The sequence below is a fragment of the Seriola dumerili genome, unplaced genomic scaffold (assembly GCF_002260705.1).
Source record: "Seriola dumerili isolate Sdu_G_001 unplaced genomic scaffold, Sdu_1.0 BDQW01000088.1, whole genome shotgun sequence".
NCBI classification, from domain to species: domain Eukaryota; kingdom Metazoa; phylum Chordata; class Actinopteri; order Carangiformes; family Carangidae; genus Seriola; species Seriola dumerili.
In genome coordinates, this window is record NW_019174343.1 from 3,125,785 (window position 1) to 3,140,555 (window position 14,771).

Consider the following 14,771-nt stretch of genomic DNA (forward strand, 5'->3'; position numbering starts at 1 on the left):
TGAATTTTTGTTTCCAGTTCCTTGTGGAAAAGTAAAGTCATTCATTGAAATGTTGAGATCTGCGTGCTTTCAACAGTTACTGATGAAACTATAACTCCATTCATAAGGGAGCAACCCAATTACCAAAATAATATCTTTGGATGTTTCGGGTGACTGTGACAAATTGTGAAAATAATGTTGAGTTACTGGCCGTGACCACATGCTTACGCTTAGGTGTCCACATTAAATGTTGTCCCTGTGGAGAAAAACACCATCATGTGATACATGTTCTTGTGGTGATGTTTTAACGATTGTTGAGGCGGTGGAGTTGGATGTCAACAGCTCTTGAAGCAGAATCCATGTCACGCAGCACAGACATGTGTGAGCAACACGCTCCTCCAAAGTCTTTTATGGCCGACACAAACCGTCTGGCCCATCTAAACCATCCTCAGTTGTGACGGGATAATGAAAAACATTGTCCACAGCTACCAAACAGACACAGGCAGAGTGTTGTGGCGGGGGTGGGAGTGTGGGGTGTGTTGTGTGTGTGGGGGGGGGGGTGTTAGCATCCCTGCGGGTACCCCTCGCTCTCAGTTCTTGTGCAAGCAGCTTCATCCATCAGTCTGATGACAAGGCGCAGTGCAGAGCGCACCAAAAACATGTATTTTTTTTTTTTATCATAGAATTACATGTTACTTTTCCAAATGAGTGGATGTCCACCTTTCAGATAGTCAGCATGTCACTTATATGTTCATTTCATAGCAGGCCCACTGTGAAGAGTTCCTGTCCTCCTGTCTAATTTGGCGTCCTCTGCCTGCTGGAAAAACAAAATACACAAAGACACGTAAGGCCACACCTAATCAAGTGCTAAATCAACCATGATTCACAACAAGGTAAAGACCGCCATGAACCAGCAGAGTGGATGCTCCTCCAAAACCTGCCAATATTTCTTTTACACTGTGTCATCCAGGTCAGGAATTTCATTAGGGAAATATTTAGGGAAATATTTAGGGAATAAAGGCTGTTGGGTGATTTGATGCCTATACATGCAGGTCTGAACAGGGCCATATACAGCTGGAAATTGTTAGTAAAGATTGCATTTGTTGCGGCACAGTTACCTGTCCATGCAGAAGCTGCTGCAGTCGGAGTCAGTGTGCAGTGAACACACACACCGCTGGGCCTCCGTCCACCTCCCCTGCTGCTCAGTCCCAGCAGAGCGCCTCGCACGCAGGGAGCCCTGGTAACTGGACATACCATATGGTACAGTATGCCTAAAAAAAAAAGAAGACACACACATACACAGTGTGTTGAGTGACTTATCAGTTTTCCAGTCACACCTGTACTAATGCAATCTGCAGTCACCCAGAGCTTTGAACTGCCTTGTTCATTTTTAACATCATCAGAGATTTTTTTTTTTAAAGATTTTCAAAGGTTGTAGATGGGGTGGTGTTATTATACTGAGAGGTGTTTCCAATATTTTCTCCTCCACCATTTGGATACAACATGGGGAAAGACTATAGGAAACACATTTCAGTATAATGCAGTCCAGTAAAACACCATCAAAGACTGCAGCTTCTACAATGACCACATTTAACCTCAACAACAATTCAACAAGAGCATCGCAACGGTGTTCATTACAGAACTGCTGAACTAGTGAGAAACTAGTAAGTCATTACATTAATCTATATCAAGTAATCAAATCAACATTCCCTTTTACACAAGGCTACTTTGACATACATGACGCGAAAAGGTTTTAAAGTTATTTGTTTGTATATGAACCTTCCTTTGGCACAGTATATTCAAGTATTGCTGTGTAAATATTATAAAACAACTAGAATCACCTCCTTGTTGTTGTCTGCATCCGCCACTTACACTAGTTTCAGGTTACATCCTTGTTTATCCAGTCATAGAAAATATGAACCACTTGGGTGAATTTTCATCATAATTGCTGTGTGACGTCTTGAGTTATGGCTAAGAAGTGTTTTGCACCGTGACTGTGACCATGACCATGACCTTTTACCACCAAAATCTAATCAGTTCATCCTTGAGTCCAAGTGAATGAGACATCGTGTCCTCGAGAACGGGATCTCTGTATGGACAACCCAAAAACTGTATGCCTGAGGCTCTGGCTGTCGCCAGCCCGGAGGAATAACAAACAATAAAGTGTAAGTGAATCACAAACAGCCACTACAGTCAACTTAGATGGAATGACATACATTATAAAAATACATTTTCTTTTCATATTGAGAGCCAGCATTATTATCACTCAAGATGAGGCTTGGTGATAAAAACAACTCTCTGTCAACAGCTCCCTCTGAGCTGCCTCATCTGCATGCAACTCTCATCTCTTTGCATCTCTTTCTATTCGCATTTTTGCACCATGTGCACTGTGCAGGACGTGGAATACCAAAGAACACTTCATGAAAAACACAGAGGCAATAGTATTACAAAATGTCAGCACTGAACAATGTGACTGAACAACTTTCATGCATGTTTTCAAGCAAAGGTATAAATGGTCAAGTGTAAAATGGACCTCCGGTGGCTTCAACTCCTAAATGTTGGAGAGGATGTTCAGGTTTCCTTATTGTGACCACGGCGACAGAGAGAAATGCTACAGCGACAAGTTATTTAACAGCACAGGTCCAAGGATAATTCCAGTTTATTACAACTTATTTTCATATTTTTTGGCAATCGTTTTTATCGGTTATGATAGTGCTAACACATGATCGGGGAACGTATCGCACTGGTCGAACAGTCAGTTTAAAACAGTTCAGTTCAGACAGGCCCTGTTCAGACCTGCATTAACATGAGTCTTCAGTTCAGCTCACACCTGCTTTAAAATGTGTCTCAGTGATCAGATCTCACTTCCTGCTTTCTATGCAAATAAACAGGTATGTGTTGTTTTTTTTTAGCCAATCAGACGGACGGGTCCGTTGTCAATGTGCTCGTGTGTGTGTGAGAGAGAGAGAGAGAGAGTGGTCTGGAGGGGTTGAGTGGATCGATGCTCGGCTCACAGCTCTACAGTGAAATAAAGTTTTATCCATTTGAAATGGTAAAATATTCTGGGCTCATTATGAAACTGTGTTGGGACTAAACAGACTGTGACAGAGGAACGTGAGTAGAGTAGTAAGTCCTTCAGTGTGGCCCAGGACACATTTGCTAAAAGAATGTGGACACGTGGTCCAGAGTCCAGACGACCTCTGAATGTGGTCTGAGTGATCGGATCTCAAATGCGTCGTCAATGCGTCTCGGGTACGTTCACACCTGAACTGAGAGCTGACCGCTTGTGATCACCTGAGACAGATGTTAATACGAGGTCTGAGCAGGGCCATAGATTGAAGCAAACCAAAAATGGTGCAATAATTTAGTCAGTCAGTACACTGTGATGGATGCTTACAAAAAGTTTTAATGTTCTCTTTCCTTTTCTCTCTCAAGCAAGTTTAACTAACTTTGGAGTTTGTTTAAAACTTATCAAATTGCCTGACTGACCTGGACTGTGTCATAGCGATGTTGCCGTCTTCCCAAATCTCATCAGTTTACCTGACGAGTTATTACTGGAAGGAACGATCGCCGAAACCACGAAAACAAGCAACAAGTTGTAACAAACCAGAGTTTTCCTGTAATGTCAGACAAGCAGCCTGAGATTTGCTTAACTGCTCTCACTCTCATGGTGAGCTGATCACACTGACCCTGCCCTCTAGTCTCGATATCTTCTCCCCACATGGCTGTAAACTGCTGTAAACAGTCTTGAACAACAGGAGGCCACGATGATGTCGGAATATCCTCTGGTTGACCCTGAGTACCAAGCTACGTGACCTCGCCTCCTCTCCCCTTACAAACAGACTCAGCTAGGTGCCGACCCTTTCTCTTTTCAAATCTTTGATTCTCTGATCCCAGACTTCCTGAGGAGGCGAGTGTCTGCCCCCGAAGGGACTAAGCTTTTCTTTTCAAGAGTAACTGCATGTCAGATACACCGCCTAATTTTTCTCAAGGTCAGGTACAATCATCCCACATGGCCTCCACACCGAAGGCAGAGCGCAGCAGTGAGGAAGACCACATGGCAAGGAAGCTGCCTGAAAAAATGCAACAGAAATTCAATAAACTTTCTGTATGCTGGGAATCCTGAATAACAATAAACAGACAGAGAGAATGAATAGATATATCAGATCATTTTAACATGTGTCCCGGGGGATCAAAGTGAATTTAGGGAAACAATGCGATGTGATCCTCTTACATTAGCTCTGTTTTGAGCACACTGCTCTGCTTTGAGGGGATTAGAAGATTTTGAAGCAGATTCACAAAGGATGTCTGGCTGTGCTTTGATTTGTCAGTGTCTGAGTAACCACGACAGTCCATCCATCTTCTGAACTTGTACTTGGCTCACATGCTTCATATGTTTTTACCAATCAAAATAGCTGTAACTTAAAGGGGCACTCCACTGATTTTACACATTAAAGTGATAGTTGGGGTTATTTGATGTAGAGTTGCGTGAGGTACTTAGACATAGTCAGTAGTACGTAGGCATACAGGTCAGTGCGCTCTTGGTTTGGAAAAAACAGACAACAGCACTGAAACAGAAGCTGAGCTGAGCTTTTTTTTAGCCACTTAAAAAAAGGCCAATATCAGTTTGAATGTTCGCTTTATTTTGAATATTTTCACCACTTCCTCCTGCTGTCAAACAGCCCTTTCCTTTGGAACTACATTCTCTCAGGCATTGAACCAGAGCTGAATTATTAATTGAAATGTGTCACACTGTTGTGCTTTGTTAGCATCATATGTGTTGTGTTGCTACAGAGACACCCCTAACAACAAATCATATTCTCCAAACATAAAGGAACATGTTTGTTTGGTACAAGACCAACAAAATCACACTATCATCATTTTTATATTATATTCATATTTTATATTTATATTTTTTTCAGTGTAAATTAAATGCAATAACGGCCATCACAACTGAAATCACCACACCTGCCAAAATAATCACAATAGGACTTTTTTTTTGCATATCATGCAGCCCAGCATTGAACTACTGTTTCCTACGCACAAATATACTTTGCTCTTTCTGACTCAAACAACTGATCGGCTGTGTAACACAGTGTGCGCTGTAGCTGATCTGGATCTACTAGGGGTAATACACTGACTAAAGATAAGTACTTTAAGTTTGGTTGACTCAGTTAGTTATTCTCAACCTGGGAAAACTGTGGTGGCTTCGTGGCTCTGGAGGAGCGGAAGTCTGGTTTCATCAGTTGGCTTGTTTACACTTCAGAAGAATGTGGCTGAGGTCTACTTTATGTTTCCGTGTTTCCGACGGTCAGAGCCGGAGGAATATTGTTTTCGGGTTGTCCATCAGTCTATCCTGTTTTCGTGGCCGAGATATCCCAGTAACATCTTGACAGAACTTCTTCAGATTTTGTACAAACATTCACTCAGACTCAAAGATGAACAAGGAATTAGATTAGATTTTTGTGTTCAAAGGTCAAAGGTCAAGCTCAGTGTGACCTCACAAAACACTTCTTAGCCATTACTCAAGACTTCACACGGCAATTATGACAAAACTTCACGCAAATGTTTCATATTTTCTCTGACTCTGGATAAACAGGGATGTAACCTGAAACTAGTCTGAGTGGAGGAGGCAGAGGACCACCAGGAGGTGATTCTAGTTTGATTTCTCCCTCATCATCTACCTCCTGATGCGATGGAGGTGTGGGTGTGGGTCAATTTAACTCAGAAAAAAAACATTTCTCTCAAAATATTTTTGTATAAGCTAAATATGTTTTTGGAGAAGCCTGATTCAGTCTACATCATGTTTTGTAGAACATATCAGCAAAATGTCAAAGTGACTGTAATTCTTTTTTCAATATCTGCTCATGGCAACTAAAGCATCATTAAAGCTACACTAATCAAGAGTGAATAAGATGTTGTGTTATTCAAAAAGGGGGTCTCTTTTTTTCTTACAAACCCGCAGAATAAGAATTATGCTGCAGCTCTGCAGTTCCTCTCAGCTCTATGCAGTGTTCTAGTTTGTTTCAGCTCATTGTTCTGGTTTTACAGCCTGCAACTTTGTCGCTCTCATCAACATTGTTTCCATATGCAGCATGCAGCTGTTTTTCGTGAAAAAGCTCAGTTAGATGTCCTGTCCACTACCAGACCTGCACCAGACAGCGCAGAGAAAAAGTTAGCAACTAGCTGGTGAACATAGTAGAACATCTGGTAGTTAAAAAGTGAGCTATTTCCTTTGAGGGTTGAAGGGGGGTTAATGCTTCTTTGTGTCTTCTATGTTTGATCTTGTAAAGTAATGTTCACAGATGATTCTAAAGTTTGTAGTAATAAATCTACCACTGCAGACCTCTAAAATAAATCTGGATGTAGAAAAGATTTGTATTTTTAACAAAAACAACAACAACAGAAAAACAACTGTGAATAAAATTTGTGAACAAATGATATCAGTGGTGAGGTTACACAGAGACACTGTGAAAGAAGAAGTGCTTTTGTGAACATCTGTGTAAAGACACAAAGCAGAAAACTGTGTGTAAAACTCGCTCAAGTGCTCAAAGTTACAAGTACGAATTTTCACCTTGTTTTTAAACCTGAATCTGATTGGCCAATGGCAATCCAATAACACAGCAGAGTAAAGTAACAGTGTGTCCCCTAGGTTGACTGCTTTGCTCTGTGTACGTGGGGAGGGGCTAAGACACACATGGTGCAACATGAAGCAGAAGAGAGGAGGGAAATGCGACAGAGAGCGTCTCACACTGAGCTGAGGTGAAATGAGTGCGAATATAAAACATTTAATTTTTTTTCTTTAGGTTCCCCCCGCCCATGAACAAGTGCAAAAGTGAACAGGAACAGGTGCAGAGTGTTGCTAATGAGTGGGGTCGCCCTGTGTTGACAAGTAGATTTTAAACCTTTCATAAAGGTGAAGTGGAAAAATCTACTATTTTGGTTTCATTCTGAGTCTAAGCAGGAGCTGTCAACCTTCTGTGTCCCATTAGCCAATATTTGCAATAATGCACACCAAATGACTTCAGAAGAAACACTTTCCTGCTGCAGCTTGATTTACTCCACATGCTTTAACCCCTAGGTACAAAAGACAGATAAATCTAGACCGTTGCACCCGGCCAATTTTCAGCTTCATCTGTAAGGTGTTACTGCAGGACCCTCTCAGGACGCAGGGTCTTTGATCTGATCACCGATGTCTCCTGTTGGTCCGATGGTATAAGGTGCATGGGTTTTTTAAAGAGAGTAATCCGCACTAAAACTTTATTCTGTGTCAGAAACATCACTAAATGGCTTCAGTTTTGTTAGTGGAATTAACCCTGCACCAATTCTTTTTACTTTTTCCACCGAAGTTCTTCATGTGCTTGAAGGAGAATAAATCAGTTGCTGCACTGCTCCCTGCAGGCTGAAAATCTGGTACCGCTTTACAATAAGAACACCCTTATAAAGGATTTATAAATAGTTTATAATTAAGTTATTAATTTCGTTGGCTTTATAAATCATAAATAAACAAATAAATAAATAAACAAGTTTTGACACAGTTTTCATAGACCGATGCAGGCTCACTGTATATGGCAAGATCAAGTTAATGCTTATTATTCATTAATCTTACTAACGACTTACTACCATTTATAACTGGTAAAAGGAGCCTTATTGTAAAGTGTAAAACACATCATCATTTATTAACTAGTGACTAGTATTTATAACCAGTAACTCATTAATAAATGTTAATGTGTTTTAACCTTTTACCAGTTATAAATGTTTGTAACTGATGACTAAATGGGTGTAAACATGAGAAGAAGAAACACTGTAGCTGTTATCAGACGTCTTGTTTAAATTTAAATTTGGCAGCAGAGAAACAGGAGTTATATAAATTCGCTGAGTCCTTTGTGTCTAAATTTCAAAGCGTAACTCAGTAACAACCAAAACTTCTCAGATAGCCAAAAGGTAGAGCCCTCCCTGCTGACTGTTAGCCACTGTCAGAAATCTTCAGTGGAATTAAAATACCTGAGAGCTCAGAGTCTAAACCGCCTAAGATTACAGCAAATTTTTACAGTCCACAAAAAGTCCAAGGAAATACTGACACATAAGCCTGCATGGTTTTCCAGCTCCCTTTCATGATTCTTCTCGGGGCTTTCTGTTCTACATAACTCACATACTTGTGCCTGCTACAGTATACCTGCAACGGTGTGATAACAGCTTACCAGCACATACAATGCTCAAATAAGAGTCTCAGTTGGAAGGCCTGTGATTGAAGACTGTGAGTTGTGAATACAGAGAGATCATGACATGACACTATATAGGCTCCTTTATACTTTAAAATGACACTGATGTAAGTACAGGGATAATACTGTAATATCATGTACTGTAGGACAGTGATGTCACTATAAACAATGAGCAGAACAGATACTGTAAGTCCCTGTTGGAGCAGTGTCTCAGGGTCAGGGACATATAAGGATTTTCAACAGGCCAATCTTACAATACACAAAATAAGAATATTCTTTGCAATTGTTCAAATATTACAAATGTTGTGTACATGTAAATTCATATTAAAATTTTAATTGAAGCAATTTTTGTGTTTTTTCGCCAGGCCCTTAATAAATGTCATGTGGTGCGACCGTGATTTATCTTAAAACTGTTTAATTTCCTTAACATGCTTAACATTTTTTTTTACAGGTTCTCAGTAATATAAAGCGTTTTTGTAAGTAATGATCTTATATTGTTGTTGTACAATGTCACAGTCGCCATCTTAAATACACTGAACAGACTTATTTTTCCTATATCTTCCTGTATCAGTGATTAATATTTTGGCCACAGAAATGAGATATTTTATTCTGAATTTAATTTAGTTATTAGTGCCACGGGTGCTCAGCTCCAAGGCACTCCTCTACAGCTAGAATAGCTGAGAGGAGTGCCTCGGGGCGGTGCCTCGGGTTTATTATTCTTCCACAAAATTTTGGCGCGTAACTCGTCCCGCACCTTTGAGAAAACCCCAGTAATATATATATCAAAACGTGCGTCTTGATCCCGAAAGGGGTGCTATGACTTTTGGTGTTAAAATTCCAATTTTTCCCAAAGTTATTCCCAAAAAACTGGGAATAAATAATGCATTAGGAATGCATTGGAATTTTCTTTAGAAACCCACAAAATTTCACCTTTTTTCTACAAAATTTCCCCTTTTTTCTGAGTCACCCTGCTCTCTCATACCTGCACGTAGAAATGTGATTCAAACTATAAAACGGAGGAAAACTTCTGCTCTCTCAAAAACATAGGAACTGTTTTTACATAACATGTAAACTTTTCAAACTATGACCACTCAAAGGAGGAGTGCAAATCACTTTTTCTTCAAAGTTAGAGTGAAAGCGTCAGTTGGCTAGAGTGCGTGAAGCAGTAAAAAATAACCTTTATTTTTATTTTTAACTCGAGCTCACGGCCAAACCGTAAAAAGGAGACAAATAATTCTTTCTGAAAATGTAGACATAGTTGTTGGGATTCATAAAATGTAACTTTGACAGGCAGGGTCTGCACAAAATTTAAACGGGGGTGCCGAGTCCGGCAGCAATACCTGTCTCACTCTCATTGACACCTAATGTAATCGTCTTTTTTTTTCAAAAGAATCTCACTCTGTCTTCGCACTGAGCTTACTCACTCATTTTAAGGAATATCTGAATAAAATAGAGACTGTAAGAAACTTCTGGCTTCAGTGTCTGTCACGGTGTTTTCGGTTTTTGAAAAGAAGTAACGGTTTTCTCATAATTTGCAATTGTTTGAAGCCATGTAGAAGCCAAATTCTGGGCAGATTTTCACATTGCCATGGCAACGGCAGCTCCTGACCTGTGTGCGTGTGTGCGTGCCTAGCAACCAGATAACCAACTCTCCAAGCTCCGCTAGCTTTACATTAGCCGCATGTTAGGTCTTAAATTACATTTAGTTAGGTCTTAAATATGTAAGTCCATTTACTGCTTCCTTTGTTGCTTTTCTTTTTGTTTTGTTAAATGAGTGAATGAAGTTGTGACGGTCTCCGCTGAGACAGAGGAGAGGAGAAGCTACTAGCCCTCTCTCGCTGTCACTTCTAGTCGCGTTGCTCTCCTCCCCAGTAATGTTAAATTTAGCACCGAAAAAAACATAATAGTGGTAATTTAAATAGCGGTTCATGGGATTTATTAACCCTCAGGGGTCCCTCTGTCCTTTTTTGGACATTTTCTTCACTTTTCTTTTTTGATTTGCTGATCATTTTGGCTGTGTTACAGCTGAAGGTATGGATTTCTGCAAGAAAGTGTCTTTTTTGACATATTTTTAAAATCTAATGTCAGTTACTGTTACAGGTCTATTATACACTGGTAACACATTTTGTACCCTCTGGGGTTCCTCGCGTCCAAAAAAGGACACACAAAGAAAATGCTATAAAATCATCATATATCAATATTTTTTTCTGCTTTTTTTTGCATACATCTCTTAAACCACTTCAGTTCTGCTCAAACCTACCAAATGTTTATTAGTTTTCAGGATTTTAACCCTTTAAATGCCAGTTTGAAGACATATTGCCTCTTGTTTTATAAAAAAAAAACAACAACACAGAATATGAGATATTTCCCACATAATACATGATGGAGGGATGTGACATTGTTTTATATCAGAGTCTTTTATATCAAGACATTTCTCAAAACCAGAATATGATCAGGGTGGCTTTTGAACACTGGAAATAAATCATGTACTCATCCCGGCAGTAGCCCCCGTGGCACTCAAAATTTCCCTGGAATTTTCTAGTTGCTATTATTGGTTTCACCATATGATATTTTCACACATTAAATTACAAAGGTTTGAGAAAAGTAAAGTAAAGTGAGTACATATCTGGTAGAGTTACTATATATATATATATATATATATATATATATAACCAGAGGGTGTGAGGAGAATGACTTACTCTGGTGTGTTGATCCAGATGATGTCGAGGTGGCAGTAATACACACACTCCTTGTCTCTGTAAGTGTAACATGTGCATCTCTTCGCCCGCTTCCTGGCCCCCGGCTGGTCACAGGTGGAGCAGAGTTTCGCCTCACTGTTGGAAGCGACACCAGCGAGGTCGTCCACAGCGCTGGGCGGGAGCGTGCTCACCTCTCTCCTCTGGCTCACATCTTTGCTTGATGAAGAACCTGCAGGATCACAGCAATCCATGAGACCTGCACTTTCTGTTACAGTTATGACGGTTATGTCGTTTTTATAACGAGACAAATTAAGAACTTTTTTTTTTGTAGAATTAAGATTCATAGCAGTATGTAGTAGTTTTGTGTACAAGTAAAGTTGATTTGTCAGTTAGTCCACTAATTGACTGTAAATTAATTATTTCATGACAGTTCTAACAGGGTAGTGTCACTCCCAAATCATCATGCTTGGTCAGACCCCTTGCTTCATTTTTCAACATGCAGTGTTGGCTGACAGACTTCCAGTGTTCTCTGCTGCCTTGAATTTTGACACGAGGAAAGTAGACTGCTGCCCGTTGTCTTCTGATGTATATGAAACTGCATTATGGTTTTAAAGTCCAGTGTACGTTTTCTGCATTAAATCACATCACAATAGGTGCATTTGTCATCCACTTCGCCTGATCAAATGAGGAAATTAGCTCTAGAAACCAAAACAGTTTTTGTACCAGACTGTAAACATGTTTATTTCTGCTGTAAAGTTGGATATTTTAACACGGGAGTCTATGGGGATTGACTCACTGTTGGAGCAGACTCTAGTGGCCATTAGAGGAACTGCAGTTTTTGGTTCTTCAGTGTTGGCTTCAGCCCCAGAGGTTGCTGCTTTATTTTGACACACATTTAATTCAATAGAAGCATGTTTTGTGAAAACATTGAGAGCGATGAGTTAAGGTGTATGGGGGAAAAGTCACACATGGAATACCTGAGCAACACTTTCAGAGTTTGTGTTTTATTGAGAACCATAGATTTAAGAATACTATTAAAAAAAAAAAAAAAATTTTTAAAGCGCCAGAACAATGCCAGGAGGTGGAGTGGAAAAGAAATCTAAAGAATAAAAATATAATGTTTCTGGGCATTACTTTTTTTATAATAATAAACTCCTGAACTAAATTGTTTTTACAGCTTTGCTGGTGGAAAACAAAACTCTAGTATTGGTGACCTAATGTAAGGAGGAGAATAAATTGCATCCATTTTTTCAGAGAGAACCATAAAAAATAAGAATCTGAGGTTCTTAGAATAAAAAAGTAGAACATGTTTAAGGACACAAGGACAAAGTTCAGTAATTGCCTCTCCATGTTGAACAATGGCGCCAAAGAGCATCTGCATCTAGCCTATGTGACAAGTTGGTGTTGATTTCAAATATGGACTCATTGTTTTGAGTATTTTCAGCAGCAAAGATACAAAACATTTACTGGTCTCCACTCGATTGTGATGCTTTGTGTATATTCTCTGTTACATATTGTATAATAGTAACCTCTGGATCTATCCTTACATTGGCTTGACTCAATGATTAATCAACTATTTAAAAAAAAGTAGCTGGATAAATGCAGAATGAAAATAATAGTCAGTTGCAGCAGCAATTCTAACACCTAACAGCCTTTCACAATTTCACAGTTACATGATGAGTTTATAATATGCCAGAGTGAATTGTGATCTTACAGTGTCATATACTCTTGAGTCCTCAAGACAATTTGCACAGTGCCCTGCAGCATTGTGTTATGGAACTGCAATTTTTTTTTATTGCACATGACTGACTGACTGACTGACTGACTGACTGATAACTGTTTTGATGCACCTGGTTCTTCATCACATCAGCTATTCCACCTTTGTGTCATCATTATGAACACAACTTGTCTATGTGAACATTATTTACGTAAAGACCCACAATAAAAACGAGCACACACTCTAACAGTACTACTCACCGTTTGCCAAAGACGCTGTCACCACTATGAGAAACAAAACTCCCACATCAACCGATGACACATTAGCCATCACACGTGAGGCATTAGAAATGTAAAAATTGGAAATGGGTAAAAAAAAAAGAGTTGATATGTGGATTAAAACCTCCAAGTACAAAGTGTAGCTGGTCTGCTACTGTGTATCTCTGTGAAGTCAGAAGTCTTATTCTGCGAGGCGCTGCTGACAGCCTGTAGAGCTGCGCTGCTGCTGCCGCTCTGTGTTTTCTCCCCTTAAACAAACTCCGCTTTATTATGAGATGATAGCTCTGCGGGTAGTGGGCCGTAATATCACCAGCTTCCTGGTGCAGTTTTCAAAATAAAAGTCGTCTGATCAAACGCCAATGAGAAACGTGAATCAATCAATGTTACCCAAAATATTTAAAAAACGACTTTGTAATTAAATACATATATATGCATGTGATGTATGGGCAATGATAGGGGGTACTGCCTAATTTCACTGTCCTACTTCGTCTAATATTATGAGCACGTTCTTCAATGTAAATTGAACAAGGAAGTCAAAACAGAGACGGCTCACCTTCAAAGTAAAAGTTATCATTATTATGAACAAGTGTGCTGGCTGAGAGCTCAACTACATAACGAGCACAATTCATAACATTTCTTCCGCTTTCCCACAACTGATTAGGAATAATTTGCCAATGAACACTGTGATTAATGTATAATGATGATGATGATGATGATGATGATGATGATGATGATGATGATGATGATGATGATGATGATGATAATAATAATAATAACTACATTTATATAGCACCTTTAAAAACAGAGTTTACAAAGTGCTTTGACAATTGAATCAAAAGCAATGATGGTCAAAAGCAGGACAGAAATAAGGTAGAGTTACAGAGGGAGAACAAACAATATAATTCAATATTTCTAAGGACATTTAGAGGGAGCAGATGCTGTATAAAAACACACACACATGCACAGTGTATGTAATGATTCATTTATATATTCATCATTCTATTTGATTAATTAATGTTATTTAATCTGTTACTGTGGGTGACCATCAAAGGCTGTATATAGAGTTGTGACCTCTGATGAGTCTGACTGGTAGAAAGAGTTGATTTGACATGAATGCTTTGACTTCAGTGCTGGCTGTGATGTCATGGCAATAACGCCGCTAAGCTATCCAATGTAAGAATCCCTCAAGTTTTCTCTCTTGACTAGGCTACATACAGTATGTGTAGCCTGTATATTATATGCTAAATGGACAGCACTTACACATGCACACAGCACTTTTACTATCACACTCAAACACCTTCATGCACTGATGATACATAGGGGACAATTTGGAGTTCAATATCTTGCCCAAGGCCACTTCGACATGCGGAGTGGAGGAGCCACTGATCTTCTGGATGATGGCTGTACTCTTCAGATCATCCGTATCGGCTGGGGTTGGTGAGTTGTGGACGATGCTGCAGGATCATTGTAAAGTGATGTGATACTTGTTCCAGGCTTAGAGACAGGAAAGAAAAACATACCTTTTAGTGAAGAGAAGTGAAAAATGTTTTCCTTGAGTAAATGACAACAATGTGAAAATAAACAAGATGTAACATTCATCAAAGTACAGAAATGTGTCATGCAGTAAATTATGGAGTATAGCCGACCACTGGAATGACTTTTAATGTCTCTATGCTGGACAAAATGAAAAATATATGCAGGACATCTAACTTGAATTCACTTTCCAAATATCTCCATAGATCTCATTCTACACCATCAACAAAGAACACAGTGACATTTCAACCCATTTACCAGCATCTAACAATGTTCAGTAAGATAGGTAAACATATTTACCCCTGACCTTTTTCAAACATTTTGTTGTCATTTAATTTTAAAA

At 39.3% G+C, this 14,771-nt stretch overlaps 1 protein-coding gene across 1 annotated transcript; it reads right to left on the reverse strand.

Moving 5' to 3' along the window:
* Positions 1–713: 713 nt before the first annotated feature.
* Positions 714–13,109, reverse strand: LOC111221874 (endothelin-3-like). Its single transcript, XM_022745461.1, has 4 exons — positions 12,878–13,109; positions 10,901–11,129; positions 1,098–1,250; positions 714–796 (listed from the first exon to the last, which is right to left on the reverse strand). Exons 1-4 carry the CDS (start codon positions 12,945–12,947, stop codon positions 775–777), a joined length of 474 nt encoding a protein of 157 aa, XP_022601182.1. The 5' UTR covers positions 12,948–13,109; the 3' UTR covers positions 714–774.
* Positions 13,110–14,771: the final 1,662 nt, after the last annotated feature.

Coding starts and splice junctions, on each gene's coding strand:
- LOC111221874 (XM_022745461.1), bottom strand. CDS start 12,947: ATGGCTAATGTGTCATCGGTTGATGTGGGAGTTTTGTTTCTCATAGTG. Junction 11,130..12,877: donor GACAGCGTCTTTGGCAAACG/GTGAGTAGTACT, acceptor GTGATCCTGCAG/GTTCTTCATCAAGCAAAGAT. Junction 797..1,097: donor AGCAGCTTCTGCATGGACAG/GTAACTGTGCCG, acceptor TTGTTTTTCCAG/CAGGCAGAGGACGCCAAATT.